Source organism: Calidris pugnax, unplaced genomic scaffold (genome assembly GCF_001431845.1).
Source record: "Calidris pugnax isolate Ruff unplaced genomic scaffold, ASM143184v1 scaffold212, whole genome shotgun sequence".
NCBI lineage: Eukaryota > Metazoa > Chordata > Aves > Charadriiformes > Scolopacidae > Calidris > Calidris pugnax.
Window position 1 is genome coordinate 681,411 of NW_015091012.1, and position 25,092 is coordinate 706,502.

Sequence of the window (25,092 nt, forward strand, 5' to 3'; positions counted from 1 at the left end):
TGCATCTTTTTTTACACTGGAAGAGAAGTTCAAATTTGGTCGGTAGCCGCTGGCATTTGTTCTTGGCTTTGCTTTTCTGCTACGTTTTGGTTGTCTGCGTCAGGACTGAAGTTTTCTTTTTCTTCTCTCCCGGCTGTTTCAGTGCCTGAAGTTCTCTGTATGGCTGGGGGGAAAGGGGAGAAAAAAAAAAAGAAAAAAAAAAAAAGGATATAAATGTTTGTAAGTGTCTATGAAAAGAACGTGAAGAGCTAGGAGACACTTTTTGCAGATGATACTGAATTACTCACAGTGGTCAAAGCTAAGTCTCCATCAAGAGCTGTAAAAAGATTTTGTGAGAATATCAGTAAATACTGCAATTGCTGAAGAAATTCAATAGTGATAAATACCAAGTCGTGCAAAACCCGCCCTGATCCCACATTCACAATAAGGGTCTCTATATGAGCTATTATTGCCCAGGACACAGATCAGGGCAGGGATCAAAAAGCTAAACTGAATGTTAAGCATGATTAGGGAAGAAATAGGGGATATATAAGAAAATGGCACCATGTCAGACTGTACCTGCTTTTGAAAGGGCAACGGTGTCCTCAGTTCTAGCCCCATCAGCCCAGATGTCCTACAGCCAGAGAGGTTTAGCAATGGCCAAGAGGGATAAAAATACAGAAATGCAGAATGGTCCCCATATGAAAAGAACACACCCTCCCAAATTAAAGAGAAACAGCAGGTGGGCTGTTTGCTTTCCTAAGGAATCGAGTTAAGGGGGAAGGGACAAAGGAGGATAAACCTCTGTGCCAGTGGTGGGAAGGATCCTGCTGAAGCAAGAAAATCCCCTCGGGCTACCAAAAGAGCGATCTGTACACCTTAGCATCTCCATTGCGCTGCCCTGAATTTACCAAGTTTATTCTTAATCTGATCGCAGCCTGGTAACAATTTTTTTCAGCAGGTGGGCTGTTTGCTTTCCTAAGGAATCGAGTTAAGGGGGAAGGGACAAAGGAGGATAAACCTCTGTGCCAGTGGTGGGAAGGATCCTGATGAAACATGAAAATCCCCTCGGGCTACAGAAGAGCGATCTGCACAACTTAGCATCTCCAATGCGCTGCCCTGAATTTACCAAGTTTATGATTATATTTACCAAGTTTATTCTTAATCTGATCGCAGCCTGGTAACAATATTTTTCCTGTATATGATCAAATGCACAGTACAGCAATTTTCCAAAGCCTGAGGAGTAAGGGTAATAGCTTTTGCTGACTTAGCTGAATAAAAAACTTAAATAATTTCACATTTTAAAAGACAGAAATAGCTTTTCACTTCTGGAATGGTCTTTAAGGTCCGTTCCAACCCAAAGCGTTCTATGAATCTGTGATTCCCTGTGCACAGGCCATAGGTAGAGATTTGTAGCTGATAGCAGTAGGGCATATGAGCAACCTAAGCCCACTTCTACTTCTGTGAGAGCTACACCAAATACCACTCAATCCAATGTTGTTAAACAGAACTGAGCTTCTCTTTAGCTTATTAATTCACTTCTGACTTCAACTGTCTTTTATTATCATCTTCTTTTGTCTCTTCCCTGCTCTTTGGAAATAATTTTCATTTTTTTGGTAATCAGGCTGGTAATCAAAGCCTCCAGTTCCAGACACGAGCTCCCACTCACAAAATCCCTGGTGGGTTGATTCTTGGAAACTGGGAGGATCTGCCAAGGGGGAGAAACACTCGGCTGCCCCTGCTTAAGCATCTGCTGCTGGATGCTCTTACAAACCAGCAACGTGGACCTCTCCTCTAACTCAGTTCTTACGTTCACAGGATTTAAGCAGATGGGGAAAATTTTTGGTCTGAAATATTATGTTTATTCATGTAAACTATGGTTTGATACGAGCGATACCTGCAGAGACAGCTTTCCTATTCTCACTTGGCTCTGACATGGAGGGGAAACATTCCAAAACAGACAAAAAAGCCCCGTTGAGTTTCTCTAATGTTTTGTTTGTCATAAAAACCGGGCTGATTATTCATTGCATAATCTTATGCATAATGATTTTTTTGAGCCCATAAAAAGCAATAATGTGACTTGTGGAATGAATTTGATAACACGTCTGCAGGTTTACTTTGCCATTATTTAACGGTGTTTATCCCAGAGGCTCAGAGCAGGTTTTAAAAGTATTCACTGTTGGCCTAAGTCTACTTTAATTTCTCTCAGTGTAAATGTCCCAACCTGGGTATGTTTTTTTCCGTAGATTGTTGGGTGAATTTGCCTCAGTTTGGGCAGCAATGGCATTTTCAGCCCGTGCTGCCTGCATAACCAAGCGTGCCCACTCCTACAATTAATACAATGTCTGGACAGCAGCTGACCCATTGGGAAGCTTTTCACTCTCTGGTTTAAGAAATGGTTTCTTTGGAAAGCTCCTTAATTTATTTGTATGATTTCCAGGGTAAGAGTTGGTTGGTGGGAAATGAGGTTTCTTTAATATTGCGGGGAGCATAATTCAGTTGCTGCAACGTGTTCCCACCAGATTTTGCTCTGTGGGGTCCCCGTTTCTTTTTAAGCTGCTCTTACACAAATGTAGAATTCTAAATAACAGGGGTAGTGAAGGAGGAATTACACAAAACAGCCGAACATGGGCATTTCCATGTGGCACAGCCCACACCAGAGAGGGGAGACTCTCAGGCAAACCAGAGAAACCGTGCAACGTGGAGGTTTTATCTGTGTGTTCCGTGTCCATCTCCCTACGTTTCCATTTGGTTTTGGCCACGTCCCTTCTCTGCCTGTGACCAACCCTCTGGGACCAGCCATGGCTAAAGCAATCTCTTCAGATTTCTCTACAGCAAGGAAAGGAGACAGGGTAAGAAAATGCCAAACGTTTTGGTGGAGCCAAGTGCTACGGGATTCCTTTCAAGAATAATAATTAACAAATGTTAGCTAACACTTTGCTGAAACCTCCTTTTTCTAATTCCTGCAAGGGCCAGTTTGAGTCTGGAATATGAATAGTAACATTAACCCACTCATGCATGAGCTAAGGTAGTATTTGGATGGAAATGCTGGTACGGGGAACAACTCACATACCACTACGTGGATGTCCAGCCAGAACTTGGCTCTCCTGCCTGGTACAGGCCACCCACAACCAAGTCTTACCTCCTCTTCTCTGTCCATGACTTGGCCTTCGGCTGATGGCAAAGCCTCTGGAATGAGTTTCCCCACCTCATCTGGGAGTCAGCACAACCTGAAGATGCGAGATACTGACCCAGAAGACAGCCCACAGCACATTTTGAGCTAAGACCTATTTGTGTTCACCTTCCCAGCCCAGGTTTTCCTGTGCTGGGGCAGTAGGTTGCTCACCCAGCTTGGTAGAGCACATCGCTCTCCTCCACAGAGACAGCAGGCTCCCCATCCATGGATTTTTAGTCTTTTTATGACCCTGGTGACTTCATTGACTACAGAGAAGATCCTTCTTCCCTTTGATCCCATGGCCTCCAGCCCCTGTTACTCCATCAGACTCCCTAACATAAATTATTAATGTATCTAAATTATTAATTTGCATTGATGACCCAGAAATGCTACACTAGTAAAAACCTCAGAAGCTTAATAAGTAATTATGAAGTTCCCACAGATGAAAGTGGTCTTCCGATAGCCTGAAGTTCCAATATAGTAACAAGACAAAATTATGCAAATTGACCCGTGGCTTCTCCGTACGTACCGTTTCTGTGTCCCACTGAATCCAGTGATGCCCAGTAACATGTGTAGTCTGTGTTATTTTGAAAGTAAATCCCCCTCATATACTGAAAATGCAAAAAAGTGTCTAGTATAGGACTAGTTAACTTTCAGTCTCTCAAAAAAGCTCATAATTTCATTTTCTTTTTATAATCTTCTTTCAGGGTATAGATTACTGGTGTGTCCTTTGTATTTCAGTGTCCTTCTTGTACTTCTGGAAAAAATATTATTGTGTCTACACAGAAAATTATAGAATACATATGTAACAAAAATGCCAAGGTCATTTACAATAACTGATAACTTCATGAGCAATGAATCAATTTCTGTGTTTGCTGTATCTACCGCTAAAAGTAGTTTCAGGTATTTGTTTCCTTGATTAAGACTTTTTTTGTGGTTTAAGTGTAACAGAGCTACACATATTAGTGACCAGTCCTGCTCTTGAAGCTTTGCTGGGAAGGGTGAAGTTAAGACTATCTGGATTTACTAAGAAATTAATCCGCTTTTTCCTTCTTGCACTGTCACTTTTGAAACACCTCCCTCACCTTTGCAGTATTATTCATTTTAGGACGGTGGTTCAGCCGTTCTCCACATACTCCTTTGTTAGTAATCATTGTAAAACCCAGAGCATCCACCCCGCTGCAGTGACACATCTCATTCGAGGGCAAAGCGGCTTTTAATTTGCTCTCGTTATCATATTTGCTTGATGATTCTGCCTAGTTTTGCAGTGGATCTTTTTTGGCAATTAAGCTAAATAAGTTTGCTGGCGTTACCTGTACAAAGAATAGACATTTCATTTCCTCTTACCCATGATTTGTATTCCAATATCCTGTACTTTACAAGGAGAAAGTGACACAGCTTGATGCAGGCATTCAGTTATCATAGAATCACAGAAATGTCTGGGTTGGAAGGGACCTTTCAGATCCTCAAGTCCAACCACCAACCTAACTCTGATAAAAACCATCACTAACCCATGTCTCTAAGCACTATGGCAACCTGTCTTCTCAATACCTCCAGGGATGGTGCCTCAACCACTGCCCTGGGCAGACCATTCCAATGTGCAATAACCCTTCCAGTGTCAACGAAGAGACATCTAGTCTCCTCTAGATTTCTGTAGAACTCTCTAGATATCCCCTTTCTTCCCGCTCTGCTCTGCTGCTGGGCAGGCGAAGAGAGGAGATCTCTAGTCTCCTCTAGATTTCTGTAGAACTCTCTAGATATCCCCTTGCTTCCCGCTCTGCTCTGCATACCCCAGAATTTAAGATTATTTGCAATGAACCTCTGTAGCTCTCTCTGCTCATTGAAGGAATTAACTGCATAGTCCACTGCGATTTCTAGACATAGAAGTTCAGCAGAACCTAATCAATGACAACACGTTTTAGTAAAAGGAGCTTGAAATGCACATTTTGGGTACTTTGCTTCTTCCTGCTCCTCCGGAGATCACCCCCTTGACTTTTTCCTTGGCTTTGCCTTGACTCAGCCTCCCTCCAGCAGTGTTTTCCATAGCCCCTTCCCTCCAGCCCCCTGCCAGAGCAGCATTTCACTGCCTTCCCTCTCAGACGTGTCTGCTCGGAAAATGTGACAGGGACAGGGGATGTTTCCCAGCTGAGTGACACACACACGTGTGCTCCGTTTGGCTGGCCAGAGGCACACAACGCCACCCCTTTGCTTCATTTCATCCTTCCTTCTCCTAAACGTTTGGACTTACTGCATCTTTTTTTTTACACTGGAAGAGAAGTTCAAATTTTGTCAGTAGCTGCTGGCGTTTGTTCCTGGCTTTGCTTTTCTGCTACATTTCGGTTGTCTGCGTCAGGACTGAAGTTTTCTTTTTCTTCTCTTCTGGCTGTTTCAGTGCCTGAAGTTCTCTGTATGGCTGGGGGGAAAGGGGAGAAAAAAAAAAAGAAAAAAAAAAAAAGGAGAGAAAGAATTGAAAGAATTAAAAATAGAGTTCTGCAAGTGCAATGCTTTCCCTGACTTTTAATACAAATTGTGATTTTGCTAAAGAAACCCCACCGGAATCTCTAGAGTCACTCCTGACCTCAAAATATCTCTTATCTGAAAGAGAAACTCCTTTTATTTCAAATAAGCTTCTGCTGAAATCCTCATGTGTCGTTTCTTAATCAACTCCTTTTAACTACCCTAATTCTGCATTTTTTGATTGGTTTAATCCTTAATCACCAGGAGCAAGAAGTGGAGGGGGGCGGGGGGTGTTTTCCAGCAATGAGGAGAGTCCCTTGCAAGGAACAGTTCCGTGTCCCAGTCTCTGCTGATGCATTTTGTGTCCCAAAGTCCCTAAACCGAGCAGGAGAAGAGCGGTGGGAGAGGAGCCAGGGATGCAGCTGCCAAACCCCAGCCTCCAGCTCCAGAAGAATTTGCTTTTTGGTGCCCGGGTGCCCTTTTTGCTCACGGGGAAGGGCAGGGTCTATTGCTTTTCATAGAATCACAGAATCATAGAATCCCATCATTTTTCATAGAATCATAGAATTGTCTAGGTTGGAAGGGACCATAAAGATCATCTAGCCCAACCACCTCCACATGTACCGTTCTAATCATTGCTCCACAACCAGTGAATTTTATTCCTCATCCCAGAGATCTCCCAGGACCAGTTTTTCATTCAGTACAAATGTTCTCATTATAAAGGCTCCACACGAGGAGAATAGAAATGAGGAGCTGAGCGTACGCCGAGGACTCGCTCACACAGAAACTGCATTGACTGGAGTAAAACACATCTCAGCGTCAACGTGCTCCTGTCTCCAGGAGGGTTCAAACCCTTTCCTTTCCCATTGGAATGGTGGGACTCCCTGCCTCTGGAACCAGGCCAACGCAATGGTTTTGTTTAACTGAAATGTTCAGCTGGGGTCCCCGCCGTACAAAAAATGGAGAGGGTCCAGAGAGGGGCCACCAAGATGATCAAAGGACTGGGAAGCTGCCATGTGAGGAAAAGCTGAGAGAACTGGGTTTGTTCAGCCTTGAGAAGAGAAGGCAGAGGAGAGACCTTATCAGCACGTTCCAGTATTTAAAGGGTGGCACGTTCCATATTTAAAGGGTGGCTACAAAGAAGATGGAGACTCCCTTTTTAGAAGGAGTCACATGGAAAAGCCAAGGGGTAACAGGTACGAGGTATTCCAGGGGAGATTCCGATTGGACACAAGAGGCAAATTTTTCACAATGTGAACAGTCAATCATTGGAATAATCTCCTCAGAAAAGTGGTGGATTCCCCAACATTGGACACTTTAAAGACTCAGATCATCAGAGTTGGGACCATCTTGTCTAGATCATGCTTTTGCCAAGAAAGGTAGGACCAGGTGATCCTGGAGATCCCTTCCAACCTGGAATTCTATGATTCTATGAAATGAAAAGTGCAAAGCATTTCTACAGAACATTATGGTACGGCTGTCATGATCTCCTTGAAAGCAAATTCAGCTTCATCAGTTGCAGAGATTACCCCTTATCACTACCTGAAAACTTAAGAATCAAAATTCCAAAAGGTTTTCACAAATTAAATTATGTCATGACCATGACTTAGAACGATTTTCATAAAGCTAAAACAACACTTACTTTATCCAACTGCCCACTAATTGTGCAGCTGAACCCACTCACTCGGTTCTGGGAAGGTGTATCCCTCAGGAACTGCTTTTGACCAGTGGTTTTGGGCCGTCTCCGCTGCCTCAGGACGTCATCTGTAGATGTAGGCTGTAGTCATCTGTAGATGAAGACTTCAGCAAACAGACACACAGGTCCTCCTCTGACCTCTGGCAGCAGCAGTGAGACCAGAGGAGTCTCTGCAAAGACATCTACCTCTTTGGGATTGGAGTGACAACTTCCCCCCTCCTCCCCAAGGGATGGAAATGGCTGAAAGCTGCAGTACCTCCTCGTTGTCTCGGGCCAAGACAATACGCTGTTGGGTGTTCATGGAGAAAAGACTGAAAGGGTTGTCACACGTTGGAAGAGGCTGCCCTGGGAAGTGGCTGAGGCACCATCTCTGGAGGTATTTAAAAGCCGGGTTGACATAGTGCTTAGAGACATGGGTTAGTGATGGTTTTTGTCAGAGTTAGGTTGATGGTTGGACTTGAGGATCTGAAAGGTCCCTTCCAACCCAGGCAATTTTATGATTCTATGATTCTATCTACGACTGCTTTCAAAAAGATTGTGCAAAACCAAGTCCCGGGCTAGAAGCAGAGTGAAGCAACCCTCAGGTGTCCCATCTGGCTACCAGGCTCCCCCTGAGGCAACCAGATTTCCCCCCGGCTTCCACGGGGCTGCAGCTGGCTCTGCTGGCAGGATTTCATGGGCAGTGACAAACCCTCAGTTTACGCCTCATTTCACCAGCATATGCTCAGACGTAACTGGATTTAAAAAGTAAATGTGGGTTTTCACTAAACTTCAACTTACCAGCTCGTGGTGGAGCACGGTGGCTTTGCTCCTCCATTTTTCCTGCTTGCTGATGGCATGAATGTGTGGGGCATCTCTCAAGGCTTTTATAAAATCAGGATTCTAACGAGAACATGTGAGTCACGTCTAGACTGACATAAAAATGAAACAGTGCCACTCCTGTCACCAGAATGATGCCTGGCTGACACTCTTTGATCCACGGTACACTCACGTGGCCTTTAGGCTAAAACAGCACACACAAAAGCCTGCACAGCCATAATCTGAACTTCTATAGATACATATAACACGAAACCTCTTGAATCCTAACTGTATAACATTGCCGTGAAGCTGTATTTTAACCACCCAAAGTGTCACATTTACTTCAGTAGAAGTAGTAGAGGGCATTACCCAGCGTTGGGTCCCAAAATCTGTACATTTGGATACAATATCTGAACCTGGCCTTAAGTCCCAACCCCTGTTTAAATTTGTACCACCTGCAGTCAACACAGAATCATTATTTATTCCCTTTTCATGAAAAGCTTGATGCATGTTCACCTGCTGCGTTACCTTCCAGCTCCCAGCTGAGCATCCCCGTGCCACGTCCACCCAGGCCTGGAGACATCGGTTCCTACAACCGTCTCTTCCGACATCGGAGAATTGGTGCCTGTTGGTCAGGATTTTTGTGGATTTACTGATCTCTCTGGTTAATCCGTCAACTCCTAAAAACATCTCTGATGCCACGGCTCAACAGTGCAGACAACTCATGGCAAAGGGCTGCTCAGGTGTCTGGAGGGGTTCAAGGCCAGGCTGGATGTGGCTTGGAGCAACCTGGTCTGGTGGGAGGTGTCCCTGCCCAGGGCAGGGGGTTGGAATGAGATGATCTTTAAGGTCTCTTCCAACCCAAACCATTCTATGATCCTATGGGCTTCTGCATCTTCTTCATTCCACGCCTCGACCAAGAGTAGACATCAGGCACAGCTTCTCAACAGCTTCCAGCTGGCCTGGGCCTGGAAGCTAGACTACACTTTGTCACAGGCATCTCCTCAATCAGCAGCACAGCACCACTCCCGAGTATGAGCAAGCGAGAAGGTAGGACTGAAAACAAAACACGGACGAACTCGCACCATCTGCTTTGAAACGCCGAGACGTTCCCAGAATAACCCGTCCATCACCACCTCGAGACATTCCCCCAAAGGAGCACCTAATTAAAAAACAGAATTGTTGTCGGGAAATGATTTATGAGTGTGAGGAAGGCAACATATTTGTTCTGGTGAAGCTCAGAGCTTCCCACCTGCCTATAATAAGTTCAGTCTCTGCGTATCTGCATCTTCAGTGCTCATCTCACAGCTCCAGACGAGAGATTTATTCTTTAATTTGTCTTCACTACCAGTGGGGGGGGAACAAAAAGAAAAAATAGGGAAAGCAAGAAGAAGAGCTGTCATAACAGAATGACTCCAAATGCAGGAATTTTTTTTTTTTACCCTATTTTGCTTTCCATTTTGAGTAAATTAATAGCGGTGCCTTGTGAAAACCAGAAATAAAGGCTACGGTTGGCATTCTACAAGAAAGCAAATGGTTTAGAAACAAAAGTCCCCTTGACTTTCACGGGTTCAAAACATCTGAAAATCAAAGACAGGTTTTAGTTGCTTAAACAGAGGTATCGAGTATCTTTTTAGAGGCTCTGGGGTACCCCCTGGCCCCCAGATTCTGATCCCAAAGAAGACCTTGCTCTCCAGAGCTGCTATTCTTGATGCCATCCACAGGAAGCATCAATGAGCAGAGGCTCTAATATAACCAGCAAACCTCTCAAAGTGCCTGGACATAAATTCAGTGATTAATTTCTACAGTTCTACTTGAAATTTGACAAAAATGAACGTTACAAGCTGAATGGTATAAAAAGGGAGAGGGGTGAAAACGTACACAGAGTGGAAAGGAAAAAATACAAAAATGAACGTTACAAGCTGAATGGTATAAAAAGGGAGAGGGGTGAAAACGTACACAGAGTGGAAAGGAAAAAATACTTTATTGTGGACATGGCATGGAGGAGACATTTCAGAATATACCGTTATATATCAAATGAGAAAAAAAAAACCCAAGCTCTGACGCGTGAGATAAATGAGCGGTTCTTGAGACCAATGGAGAATATGCACACAGCTGTTCTGACAGCACAGTTCTGATACCAATCACAACATATTATACATAGCTTTTATGACCAGAGGCAACTTTAAACTATTTTTATATTAAAAAAAATGCAAATCTTGGACCTGCTCCTGCATTGCTGTACATCCAGTGCCTCCAGGGATCTCGCAGGCATGCGGAGGGAACCACGAGAGCAATGACCCCCCCTTCCTCCTCAGGCAGCAAGAAGGTAGAGATGGAGGAAACATCAAAAAACAGAGACAAAACCCCACTGTTCTACAAAAGTAAAAAGGCAAATATTATCCCAAGGAACGTGATTATTTTCACCAGAAATCTTAATTGCAGCATCCTGGCTCCAGTAAAGCCAATGAGAGTCTGCCATCGAGATCAGCGGAGCCTGAATTTCAATTTAAAACATTCTTGCATTAGTGTAAACATCAGCAGAAACAACACGCCGGCATCTATACAAGTATTCAAGTGCTGTTTAAAAAAAAAAAAATAAAAACCAGACAGTGCAAACCCAAAACATATCCAAAAGGCAGATAATTAAAAGAGTTGTTTTTTTTTTTTTTTTCAAATATACATTTTAAAGTATTTAAAAGCATTCATTTTTTTACAATTGGTATATCATTGCGAGGGAAGGGATCTATAAGGAAAAAAATCTGAATTATTTGCAATGATAAAGGAAGGGCACAGTGTTTGCTCAGATTTGTTTGAAACTAGTATTTTTCCCCTTTGGAGCCATACCTGCCCATTCAAGCTTGTTTCAAATCAGTGCTGAGGAGAGGCTGCCCTTCATCATTATGAAATAAAATCCCACTGTGCGAGTGTTTCAGCCCGATTCCTCAGGAGCCATTTACCCCCAGTCGTATTTCCAGTAAAAAAGAAACAGCAAGGAAAATTTCTTGAAGAAATTTTCTTTTTTTTGTGTGTCTTTAAACAAGGCGATGAGGTTCTAACACGGTGGCAATTCCCAATCATGCCTTTGGAGATCCAGAGTCAACACAACTTTTCCATTCACTGCTCGGGTTGTGCCCGTCTTCAAACAGTTCTTTGCTTATTTTCCTGCGGATTTCGGGCCTGGATAACAGCTCCTTTAACCCATCCAGCCTGGACAACAGGGCCCGCCTTTCTCTGTGCAAAGCTTCTTTTACCAACTCTGCTTCACGGCTCTTTCCTAAAGGAAAATATAATAACAATATAATACATTTTACAACAACTAGTGTCATTTAGTGTCGTTAATTATGGAGATAAAGAGATTGTTATCTGGTTTGGACAGTGTTAATTGCTCAGCCTTTTGCCCGTATTGATTTTTTTTTTTACAAAAAGGTATACTTTGTCAAAAAAATATAAATTACATCAACAAATGCTACCAAAAAAAAAAAAAAAAAAAAGTGAAGAAGAGCAGAGAGTGGCGTTTCAGAGGAACTCCTGCCAGGTGACACACTGGGTAATAGTATCTGCCACGAGCATCTGCCCCCGGGGAATTTTTAGCTCGGGGCTGACGGCTGTTGACCGGGGAACAGCACGTGCTCTGCCCCGGAGCCAGCGGCATCGCCTCTTCCAGGGCCGTTCCTGACCATCCCCAAGGCAAACACAAAGTTTCTCCTCAAAAGCAAAGAAGGGACTCTTGGCCTCAAGAGCCAGTGAGGACCGGAGCCACCTGCTTCATCATTCTTGTCTTTTTTTTATTTCTCCACCGTCCATCCCTCCCAGCATCCAACGAATCTCCAGCGGTGCAAGCGCTAATTAAACCCAGGAGACGGTGTCCTTCGATTCAAAACACACTTTTGATAAGAGACTGGCAAAGCAGAGTGCCTGTCACCCGGCACCACTTAGCAAACTCCAGCAGGGCGAGCTGGGACACGGGGTTTTTTTTTTTGGTGGTTATTCCTGGTGGGACATCTGCCCCCGGCCTCACTTGGTGTTCTCGCCGTCGCTCTCCTTCTTAGCGCCGCTGGCCGCTGCTTCGCTCTTGACGGGGCTCCCATCAGTCTGTCTGGTTTTGGTTTGGGTTTCTTCTAAGTACTGCTGCACCGCCTTCAGCACGGCGTTCTCCACCAGCCTTTTGCTGAGGCTCAGCAGCTCGGCATCGTCGGGCTCCACCGCCTGCTTTTCACCTACGTGTCACAACAGACAAGAGAAGGAACTCACTGCCACGCAACGGGAGCAGCCCTCCTACCAGGCTGAGCTGGAGATTAAGTTATTGGTGTTTCTTCCTGAATGTAAAAAGCAGTTTCCCCCCCTTTCTCAAGCTTCAAGTCAAAAATGTTTCATGAAGCATACCAGATCAAAGTATTTCACTGCTCACCATCACAGAATCACAGAATGCTATGGGGCTGGAAGGGACCTCTGGAGATCATGTCCTCCAACCTCCTGCCAGAGCAGGGCCACCCAGAGCAGGTCCCACAGGAACGTGTCCAGGTGGGTTTTGAATGTCTCCAGAGAAGGAGACTCCACCACCTCTCTGGGCAGCCTCTGCCAGGCCTCTGCCACCCTCACAGGAAAGAAGTTCCTCCTCGTGTTGAGATGGAACTTCCCACGTTCAAGTTTGTGCCCGTTCCCTCTTGTCCTGTCCCTGGGCACCACTGAAAAAAGACTGGCCCCATCCTCCTGACACCCACCCTTTCAGTATTTATAGGCGTTGATCAGATGCTCCCTCAGCCTTCTCTTCTCCAGACTAGAAAGACCCAAGTCCCTCAGCCTTTCCTCATCAGAGAGATGTTCCAGGCCCCTCATCATCTCTGTAGCCCTCTGCTGTCCCCTCTCCAGCAGTTCCCTGTCCTTCTCAAACTGGGGAGCCCAGAACTTGACCCAGTGCTCCTGATAGGGCCTCCCCAGGGCAGAGCAGAGGGGCAGGATGATCTCCCTCCACCTGCTGCTCACACTCTTCCTGATGCACCCCAGGTTACAATCATTATTATAACATTCCAGTAGAAGCCTACTACGAGCTAACACCAGGAGCACCCACTTGGCTTAGAAGAAGAATGCAAATTTGATTTCTTGTGGCCAACAACCACCCATCTGAGCAAAGATGCCGAACCTGGCACGCGATGAGTTTACATTTTAGCAGCATTCCTGAAATTAAGCTGCCCCCAATTTTTGCATTTTGCGTAATAATTCTAAAGACCTTCTCCCTGTTTATTCACTGCTTGGAATTCAAGAGTTTCTCATGGGAAAAATGACTAAAATATTCTAAGGGCAGGTTAGAAATTTTTTTTCTAAACAAAGCATAAAATTTGGAAAAGCCATGTGCTCCCTCCCTGTCTCTCTTCTGTCTTCTAACTTAAAGCTCCTGACGCTGAAGGAACGCAAGGTCCAGCAAGTCTATTCTTAGGTATCTGCTGATAAAAGCAAAAAGCTGGCATTTCCCTGCTTTGTTAAGAGTTCACATGAATAAACATGGACAACAAAATAACCTCACACACAGGGAGGACTCTCATACACACACGTGTGTTAGAAATTGTACTTTTCCATTAGTCTCCCTCCTAATAAACCATATAACCTACCACAGCATCCTCCCTTTATGAAGAATCCAATCCAGGCAAAGCAGATTTTATTGTCCAATCTCCACTGGCCACGAAATTTGTCACTTTGCAATTTCTTGCACTGGGTAAATAACTGTTTCCCTCCATCTATATCTAAAGGCCACACTTTTTAATGTCCTTTTCTGGAATTAGCATTCTGCCACCAGTAATAAGAGGCTGCTTAGTCACACACATCTGGTGAAAGAGATACCATTGTGTGCTCTCAGCACAAAGCTTTGCACTGTTCAATTATCCAAATTTGCTCTTTTTCATGTATGTAAATTTATTCAAGTTTGCCAGCACGTATAGACTGCAGTTATAAAAGACTTTTATTAGTCTTCTTAGTGGATTGCACAACCCAGGAGTGATTTCACTGATAAAATTCATATGGGCATCTTACTCCGGAACAGCAAGAGACCAAACTCTTCCAGTTCTGGGCCTCCACAGCTCTTACTGGGGGGGAGGAAGAACTGCACTGGAGAGGCATCAGACTGGAGCTGGGTAAAGCATTTCATTATGTTTTGGAACCAGTTTGGGAAAATAATCTCAAAATTATTTAAAAAGGCAGCTATGGCAACAGTTCTGGTTAAAACAAAATAAAAAAAAAAATAATAGAAAAATAATTAAAAATGGGTTTAGCATTTCCAAGAAGAAATATTTTAGATTAAATTCCCAAAACCACTCAGAAACCTATATACTCCACATTCCCTGGCTCACTGCTTCCCATGTTCTTTCACTGTCTCCAAAACCTGGGCTTAAACCCATCCTTTAACTTACTTAGAGGAGGGACTTAATTCAGGCTCTTATCTCTCAGGAGTCCTAAGATATATATGAGCAACATCTCCTCCCAGCTTTTATTAATTGATCCCACACGCTCCTTTGAATGCAGTCCTTTGAATCCAAATTTCCTTCACTTTTATTAAAGATGTTTGACAAAATGTTTTGGTTGCCCCAGTCTACTTATTCACTAGGAAAAAAAAAGAAACAACACCACTGTGGTTTCCAGTCAGAAAGTTTCTTATTTTTCAGAATAGCTGGTGAATCACAGAAAGTTACTCACACAGCTCTAACGATCTGTCCGTGCAACTCTGGCCAAAATCAATAGGAAATACGGTGCTCAGTCACTCTGACACTTGACCTGGTAGTACTTAATATGCAGAATAGGATTGATCAGTCAGAGAGGCCTCCAGATTCATGGATTTGACAGAGTTGGAAGGGACCTCCAGAGATCATCTAGTCCAACTCCAATACCACAAAACAGAAGTGATTGTACTTACTCAGAATGTAATTCTACTTGTAGGACACTATATTACAGTCTAAAAAAGGACAGAGCTCTTCTCTCAACAATACTTTCTGCAAAATATTTCTCATTTACATATATATGTATAAAATCCATACCAATCTATTAATACTTTTAAAACTTCAAATTAAGTAGGTAGCTCACTGTAGTAAGTAATTTCTCGAGCATGAAAAAAGCCAGGCTACTTAAAATAAATATTTTAAAAGTACAGAAGAATATTTCGGGGGGGTTTTGTTGCCATTTGTTTGTTTTCAATATTTTGAGACATTGATGGCTCACCAACAGCCTGGAGTGGAATCTATAGCATCTCCTAAGTGAGATCTGCACTCCCATTGGGAAGACATCCTTGGGATCTAACCTGTACGTGCACATCCCTGTATGAAGAGCACCCTTGGATTTATCTGGTCTGTGGGGCTCCGTGATTCACTCCTGCTCTGTTTATATTCTCGGACTCCCTAAATAGCAGTTGTGAGAGTGTGTGTGCAAGGCTGAGATTCATTGGCAAGGTATAGCATCCTATCATTCCTATTTATGACTGTTGGCAAAAGGAAGTAGGTCACGCAATAACAACAGGGATTGATCATCTGTATTTGTGTCAATATCTAACACACATATATGTCCTATTTATATCTCCCTCTGTGCTGCATCTGCCGCTTGCCTGCTGCTTTGATATAATACACAACTCCTTTGCAGCAGGCAAATACTTCTTTAGCTAGACTGTCCTGTTATAGAAGTCATCAGAACATCAGTAAAAAGTCACTGTAGATATGAATGGTTTAGATTTAAAAGGGAGGTTTAAAAATGCAGAATTGCTTCGTTTGTAAGCTCTGAAAAGGGAGCAGAAACACCACATGCACTGTCCTTGCATCCATGCTGTGTCTTTCAGTATGGACGGGGCCACCACTTTATGTCTCTGCCTGCAAATAAGAAACTTCCACCGCCTTCTCCTGCCTGTGGCTTAGAATAAAAATGAAACAAACAAACAAAAAAAACCAACCAAACAACAACAAAAAAAATCTTTCATTTTGTTTATCCCAGAGCAAAAAAAAAAATCTTTCATTTTGTTTATCCCAGAATTTTCTTCTATAATTCTCAAAAGACACAAACAAGTTCATGCTTTGTGAATGTATCTCAGTGATTCCGTGCTTTTTATTATGGAAACTGTCCTGAAACCACTACCATTTTTTACAAAAGGGAACTGTCAACTGCACAGAATTATTCCAAAGGGGCTTTCTGCTCCTACAGCATCCTGCTGGCAATTATGGACATTAACCAGATCCCTGCCACCAAATCCAAGCTCAGATTCAAGTTCACTGCCATATCTCTCCACTGGACCCAGTTTCCCCTCCAAGTCTGCACCCCCTCATACTTTACATGACCCTGATGCAGAGTTAGAAACACTGCATTGGAACAAATCAGATTTTGTGGTCCAGGTAACAGCAATTTCAGCCCGTTTTAGAGTCTATGTGGATGTCAGACTGGACATTAGGAAACAATTCTTCACAAATGGGTTTAGCATTTCCAAGAAGAAATATTTTAGATTAAATTCCCAAAACCACTCAGAAACCTATATACTCCACATTCCCTGGCTCACTGCTTCCCATGTTCTTTCACTGTCTCCAAAACCTGGGCTTAAACCCATCCTTTAACTTACTTAGAGGAGGGACTTAATTCAGGCTCTTATCTCTCAGGAGTCCTAAGATATATATGAGCAACATCTCCTCCCAGCTTTTATTAATTGATCCCACACGCTCCTTTGAATGCAGTCCTTTGAATCCAAATTTCCTTCACTTTTATTAAAGATGTTTGACAAAATGTTTTGGTTGCCCCAGTCTACTTATTCACTAGGAAAAAAAAAGAAACAACACCACTGTGGTTTCCAGTCAGAAAGTTTCTTATTTTTCAGAATAGCTGGTGAATCACAGAAAGTTACTCACACAGCTCTAACGATCTGTCCGTGCAACTCTGGCCAAAATCAATAGGAAATACGGTGCTCAGTCACTCTGACACTTGACCTGGTAGTACTTAATATGCAGAATAGGATTGATCAGTCAGAGAGGCCTCCAGATTCATGGATTTGACAGAGTTGGAAGGGACCTCCAGAGATCATCTAGTCCAACTCCAATACCACAAAACAGAAGTGATTGTACTTACTCAGAATGTAATTCTACTTGTAGGACACTATATTACAGTCTAAAAAAGGACAGAGCTCTTCTCTCAACAATACTTTCTGCAAAATATTTCTCATTTACATATATATGTATAAAATCCATACCAATCTATTAATACTTTTAAAACTTCAAATTAAGTAGGTAGCTCACTGTAGTAAGTAATTTCTCGAGCATGAAAAAAGCCAGGCTACTTAAAATAAATATTTTAAAAGTACAGAAGAATATTTCGGGGGGGTTTTGTTGCCATTTGTTTGTTTTCAATATTTTGAGACATTGATGGCTCACCAACAGCCTGGAGTGGAATCTATAGCATCTCCTAAGTGAGATCTGCACTCCCATTGGGAAGACATCCTTGGGATCTAACCTGTACGTGCACATCCCTGTATGAAGAGCACCCTTGGATTTATCTGGTCTGTGGGGCTCCGTGATTCACTCCTGCTCTGTTTATATTCTCGGACTCCCTAAATAGCAGTTGTGAGAGTGTGTGTGCAAGGCTGAGATTCATTGGCAAGGTATAGCATCCTATCATTCCTATTTATGACTGTTGGCAAAAGGAAGTAGGTCACGCAACAATAACAGGGATTGATCATCTGTATTTGTGTCAATATCTAACACACATATATGTCCTATTTATATCTCCCTCTGTGCTGCATCTGCCGCTTGCCTGCTGCTTTGATATAATACACAACTCCTTTGCAGCAGGCAAATACTTCTTTAGCTAGACTGTCCTGTTATAGAAGTCATCAGAACATCAGTAAAAAGTCACTGTAGATATGAATGGTTTAGATTTAAAAGGGAGGTTTAAAAATGCAGAATTGCTTCGTTTGTAAGCTCTGAAAAGGGAGCAGAAACACCACATGCACTGTCCTTGCATCCATGCTGTGTCTTTCAGTATGGACGGGGCCACCACTTTATGTCTCTGCCTGCAAATAAGAAACTTCCACCGCCTTCTCCTGCCTGTGGCTTAGAATAAAAATGAAACAAACAAACAAAAAAACCCAACCAAACAGCAAAAAAAAAAATCTTTCATTTTGTTTATCCCAGAATTTTCTTCTACAATTCTCAAAAGACACAAACAAGTTCATGCTTTGTGAATGGATCTCAGTGATTCCGTGCTTTTTATTATGGAAACTGTCCTGAAATCACTACCATTTTTTACAAAAGGGAACTGTCAACTGCACAGAATTATTCCAAAGGGGCTTTCTGATCCTACAGCATCCTGCTGGCAATTATGGACATTAACCAGATCCCTGCCACCAAATCCAAGCTCAGATTCAAGTTCACTGCCATATCTCTCCACTAGACCCAGTTTCCCCTCCAAGTCTGCACCCCCTCATACTTTACATGACCCTGATGCAGAGTTAGAAACACTGCATTGGAACAAATCAGATTTTGTGGTCCAGGTAACAGCAATTTCAGCCCGTTTTAGAGTCTATGTGGATGTCAGACTGGACATTAGGAAACAATTCTTCAGAGAAAGAATGGTCAGACACTGGAATAGGCTGCCCAGGGAGGGGGTTGAGTCACCATCCCTGAATGTGTTTAAGAGTCATTTAGACGTGGTGTTGGGGGATATGGTGTAGGGGAGGACTTTGTAGAGTAGGGCTGATGGTCGGACTCAATGATCCCAAGGGTCTTTTCTAACCTGAATGACTATGATGCTATGTCTCTCTCAAATTAGTTACTTGGATCCCTCTCCCTTTTATACTACTAGTCCATTTTTTGAGAGAGATTTAATGGAAGGACCCAACAGTGGATCCCTTCTACAGGAATAGCCAGTTTTACAACCTTTTACCAGCTACACTGCAAGACAACGTTCTGCAACCCTTGCCTCATGGCCTCCACACACTGGGTTTTGTTTTTCCTTCCAATAATCTTTCATCACATTGCAATGATGCCCACATGGGGCAAATTGCATTTCGAATAGGTGGCCCAGACCAGCTGGGAAGTCCATACTCCGGCAGCAGAGGTCACAGGCTGTGCCCTGGGGAGGGCTGTGGGAACAGACATGTCTCCATCGACACTTCGGTTCATCAGTTTCCTACAGACTGTTCTTACAAAATCTAGAAACAAACAAAAAAAAAACCACTAGGGACTCCAGCAATCTTTCAAAATCTAAACATTAAGAAATTCCTTCTGAATGCTGGACAACTTCATTTTTCTACTGACGCTGTGCCTCTTACTGGCACCGAGAGGGCGAACCAAGCTGTTGTTGCATCCATGCAAAGCTTTCACCACAAGACTCCCTTGCTATGGGTGACTCCAACTCATAATAATTCCTCACCATAAGATTATTAACCCCTCTGTACAGGGGCAAAAGCTTTGCTGGTGTGAAGTGATGCTAGAAGGAAGGAGACACCTACCCTAACTGTTAATGGACTATCAATTATTTCTGCTTGTGGTGGGGTTGGAGAAAACAAAGGCCAACAGACTCGTAGAATGGTTTGGGTTGGAAGGGACCTTAAAGATCATCCAGTTCCAACCCCCTGCCCTGGGCAGGGACACCTCCCACCAGACCAGGTTGCTCCAAGCCCCATCCAGCCTGGCCTTGAACCCCTCCAGGGATGGGGCAGCCACAGCTTCTCTGGGAAACCTGGGCCAGGGTCTCACCACCCTTACAGGAAAGGATTTCTTCCAGAAATCTCATCTAAATCTCCCCTCTTTCAGTTTAAAACCCTTCCCCCTCACCCTATGGCTCCCCTTCCTGGTAAAGAGTCCCTCCCCACCTGCCCTGAAGCCCCTTTAGGGACTGGAAACAAATGGGAGACCGATTTCAGTGTGTGAATTCATACAGTTTGTAATGTCAACAATTGTGCCTTTGTCATGATTCCCTACCTCTACGTTAGCAGGAGAAGGCCTAAGAGTGGATCCACGATGGATACTCCCAACGCCCAGGCAGATGTGGACTATCGTGAGGTCACAGCCTGTGGAAACATTCAGCTTCTCCTACACAAGACCTTTGTGTCTATGGAACCTGACTCAAAAGTAAATTAAATCTCTTTGACTTGATGTGGGAATTGGATGAGGTTTCCACAGCTCTGTACAAAAACACAATGTCCTCCACATCAGACCAATGGGATGAACATTTTCTTCACTGAAGAGTTTCAGATACATTTGGTAAACCCTGTATGTTAACAGAACTACAGCATTAGAGAAATACTGCCCCTGCCTCACCCCGCAAAGACAGTGAGTCCACTGTCCACAATAAACAGAATATTGAGCTATAACCAGGCAGCAGACCGTGTGCTTCCCACCCGGGCATCAGCCTGTGAAGGAGCCAGCACATTCAAGATCGTGGCTTTGAAGTAACGAACACAAACACGAGCGTGTGCCCACATCTAATCAACACAATAAGCACAGACAGGAAAGTCACAGCTCTCAGCATTTCCTCGTTAATTAGGAAGGACTTCCATGAAATGTCTCTTGAGTGGCCACTTAAGAAATTGGCACAAATAAGGCACCGAGAGGAAGGGTGAAATTATAATCAGATTATGACATGACGGTGATGAAATTTATGTTGCTGGACGTTTGCCCGTGTAGTTTAGCTCTCCTCTTAGAAATATAACAAACTTCTTTAGTTTTACATAGGTTACTCTGTAAATACAGGCCTGTCTGACAAGGCAATACAGGCAACATCAGCCTGCCCTTTGTGCTGACTACACGGCTTTCTAGTTTGCTAGAAAGATTTTTTTACTGTTATTATTTTATTTGGCCCACCATGGAATAAACACAACAAAAATAGGGATTTCTAGTAAAGAGGAAATTAAGGGTGTTGTGGCTGTCCACGGAAAATGGTGCTTTAGCCAGTTTCACTGGAGGCTTGGTGAACGTGGCAAAGTTTGTTCTGGTAAGATAAGAAACAAATCCAGATGCCTTTGTGGTCACAATAAATTGCTCTTTGTCATAGGGTTTTTGGTGACTGCAGCCACATGAAATCAGAGCAGCTGCAGCTGAAGCGTTAAGAATGCAGAAGGCAGGATGACAGTTCACTTCATCTAAACTTAAAAATTGTTGCTAGAGTGTAGCGTAAAGAGAGATCACTTAATGAAATCTGTGGATGAAAGGAACTGAAACATCTCCATTTCATAAAACTAAATTTAATGCAATCAATCCTTCACATAAATTAAGCAGACTTTATAATCTAGGCAAGAAAAAATTAAAGAATAAGAATACTAGAGAACAATGCTCATTTTTTTCCCCATCCTGTTTTCTTTATGAATAGTTCATGTCTCTGAAGTTGATGAACAAGCACCTTGTAATCAAAATTAATGTTATTCTTGAGTCTGCTTCACCATTAGAAACCAAGAATAATTGACTCCTGATTATTTGTTTAAGCCAGCGGGCCTTACTTTCGCATCCTTCCTATGTTAAATATCAAATAGTTGTAAAAGCATTTTCTTTGTGAAAGAACATAACCAACCTTTCCCTACCTGCAGCAACGGTTCTTTCATGTATTTCCCTAGAGCTCTTACGCTACACTCGCACAAAAGAATCATTCCCTTTCTCTCTTCCCCCATATTTCTACTTCCTCAAACTCAGTGAGTCAAAGCCTGTTCCAGCAGCCCTTCAGTGAAATCAGTCCAGAAAAATACATCTGCTATTCCAAAACCTGAACTAATCCTCACAACTTTTAGCAACTTAAACTCTGTACCCTAACGCATTGCTCATTACCGTGCCTTACAATTGATGATTTTCTTCTTACTCCTTTCTCCATTCGCAAATTTTATTATCTCTACCTACACAGGATTCACACTTCCATCCCTTCCTCTTCAGCATCCTAATAATCCTAATTCTGTCCCATTAACTTCAATAGAGAACTGTTTATTTATGCCAGCTGGTCTTCTGGTCCTTTGTTCCTAACAGGCAAAACAGTTCTAATTTTGAATTTCACCTTTGATCCCTCATTCCCTCTTATTTTAAAGTAATATTTTTCTCAGCCTTTCTCAAACTCAGAGGAAAGGAATAAAGGCTGGATGTTCGTGCCAAACCAGTTTTTGCGTTTCTCTTCACTACGTTCAGAACAAACAGTGAAATCAAAAGCAGGTATTTTTTTCTTCACTCCAGCTGAGCAGCAACACATTTCATTCCATAATTCCCTTTGCCTTTATGTTTTCCACATAGAAAAGTTCTCCCACTTCTATGTTTGGCTCCAAGGGCCAAGAAAAGCTCATGGAGGAAGAGGAGAAGGAAGGAGATGGGCAGCATTTCCCCTCAAGAGCAAATTATATCGTTTGGAGATTTCCTGAGATGGGTAAACCCCTCTAACTGTAACAGAACACACAAAATGTGTGAAGAGGGCACACAGGGGGGGATGGACAGAAAGTAACATGTATTTCATTAAATCAGAGGGTCAACGGTGTTTCAAAACACGCAAACACTACACTACATTTCATTTTAAGAAGAGAAAGGTAAACCATCTGGTCTACTAGAGTCTTTTAGGAGGACGTTCAACCACCTCGTGGACCTACAAGAATAAACTTTTGATGTTGTGCTGGGAAAACCTCTCACATTCTATTAACAATGTGTATGTGAAAAGTAAAAAGGGGGCTGAGAGAAGAGAAAAAGAGAGGAAAACCTTTTTGATTGCATTAGGCCACACTGGATGGTAATGGATTTTTAAGACAGTAAACAACGTTACTCATTTGCTGACTGTCCTCAGCCACAGTAAGAGCTGCAGAAAATATGCCTGACACTTAATATGTTTTTGTTCAATCCTTGTGCTTTTGTACTAGAGTGGAAAATTGAATAAAATGCCATTTAAAAAAATTATTGCTATGATGTGAAACAGAATGAGTAACACAATAATAGACCGTGGCAGAAGACATTTCTCCTCTTAGCAAAAAGATACAAGTTCTCTGGTGAGAGCACATCAATTATCCAGGACTTCAACTCCCAGGGAACTCAGCAAATGCCCAGATGAAGTTCACCTGAGACCGGCAGATATTCACAGGGATTAAGTCACCAGCAGAAAATATAAAGTTAATGGTGGATTTTGAGGGACTGGCATCAAGAGGAGATATGTAATACGAAGGCAGTTTTCTCTACGCTGATTTAGGAGAGCAATTCCTAAGGTGATGAGAGTGACAGGCAGGGCCAGGAGCCTGACAAAAGTCCAACTGTGTCTACAAACAGAATTACAACTCTAAAAGCACCAACTATATAAAAGATTGTCAGCAATAGTGCATGTATCTGAAGTTGATGAACAAGCACCTCGTAATCAAAATTAATGTTATTCTTGAGTCTGCTTCACCATTAGAAACCAAGAATAATTGACTCTTGATTATTTTTTTAAGCCAGCGGGCCTTACTTTTGCATCCTTCCTATGTTAAATATCAAATAGTTGTAAAAGCATTTTCTTTGTGAAAGAACAAAACCAGCCTTTCCCTACCTGCAGCAACGGTTCTTCCATGTATTTCCCTAGAGCTCTTACGCTACGCTCACGCGAAAGAATCATTCCCTTTCTCTCTTCCCCCATATTTCTACTTCCTCAAACTCAGTGAGTCAAAGCCTGTTCCAGCAGCCCTTCAGTGAAATCAGTCCAGAAAAATACATCTGCTATTCCAAAACCTGAACTAATCCTCACAACTTTCAGCAATGAAGCGTTAAGAATGCAGAAGGCAGGATGACAGTTCACTTCATCTAAACTTAAAAATTGTTGCTAGAGTGTAGCGTAAAAAGAGATCACTTAATGAAATCTGTGGATGAAAGGAACTGAAACATCTCCATTTCATAAAACTAAATTTAATGCAATCAATCCTTCACATAAAATAAGCAGACTTTATAATCTAGGACAAGAAAAAATTAAAGAATAAGAATACTAAAGAACAACGCTCATTTTTTTTCCCCATCCTGTTTTCTTTATGAATAGTGCATGTATCTGAAGTTGATGAACAAGCACCTCGTAATCAAAATTAATGTTATTCTTGAGTCTGCTTCACCATTAGAAACCAAGAATAATTGACTCTTGATTATTTTTTTAAGCCAGCGGGCCTTACTTTTGCATCCTTCCTATGTTAAATATCAAATAGTTGTAAAAGCATTTTCTTTGTGAAAGAACAAAACCAGCCTTTCCCTACCTGCAGCAACGGTTCTTCCATGTATTTCCCTAGAGCTCTTACGCTACGCTCACGCGAAAGAATCATTCCCTTTCTCTCTTCCCCCATATTTCTACTTCCTCAAACTCAGTGAGTCAAAGCCTGTTCCAGCAGCCCTTCAGTGAAATCAGTCCAGAAAAATACATCTGCTATTCCAAAACCTGAACTAATCCTCACAACTTTCAGCAACTTAAACTCTGTACCCTAACGCATTGCTCATTACCGTGCCTTACAATTGATGATTTTCTTCTTACTCCTTTCTCCATTCGCAAATTTTATTATCTCTACCTACACAGGATTCACACTTCCATCCCTTCCTCTTCAGCATCCTAATAATCCTAATTCTGTCCCATTAACTTCAATAGAGAACTGTTTATTTATGCCAGCTGGTCTTCTGGTCCTTTGTTCCTAACAGGCAAAACAGTTCTAATTTTGAATTTCACCTTTGATCCCTCATTCCCTCTTATTTTAAAGTAATATTTTTCTCAGCCTTTCTCAAACTCAGAGGAAAGGAATAAAGGCTGGATGTTCGTGCCAAACCAGTTTTTGCGTTTCTCTTCACTACGTTCAGAACAAACAGTGAAATCAAAAGCAGGTATTTTTTTCTTCACTCCAGCTGAGCAGCAACACATTTCATTCCATAATTCCCTTTGCCTTTATGTTTTCCACATAGAAAAGTTCTCCCACTTCTATGTTTGGCTCCAAGGGCCAAGAAAAGCTCATGGAGGAAGAGGAGAAGGAAGGAGATGGGCAGCATTTCCCCTCAAGAGCAAATTATATCGTTTGGAGATTTCC

The 25,092-nt window shown here is 42.6% G+C and overlaps 1 protein-coding gene across 2 annotated transcripts in view; it reads right to left on the reverse strand.

Moving 5' to 3' along the window:
• Positions 1–10,070: 10,070 nt before the first annotated feature.
• Positions 10,071–25,092, reverse strand: part of AKAP7 (A-kinase anchoring protein 7) — a 123,966-nt gene continuing 108,944 nt past the window's right edge. Inside the window, exons 7-8 of one of the 2 annotated variants that reach the window (XM_014955652.1) lie at positions 12,127–12,325; positions 11,226–11,382 (exon numbers count right to left, since the gene is read on the reverse strand). In XM_014955652.1, the coding sequence (XP_014811138.1) occupies positions 11,370–11,382; positions 12,127–12,325 (212 nt within the window). In that variant the 3' untranslated portion in view covers positions 11,226–11,369. Of the gene's footprint in view, positions 11,383–12,126; positions 12,326–25,092 lie in introns of both variants that reach the window. The other variant, XM_014955653.1, reaches the window with a different exon arrangement.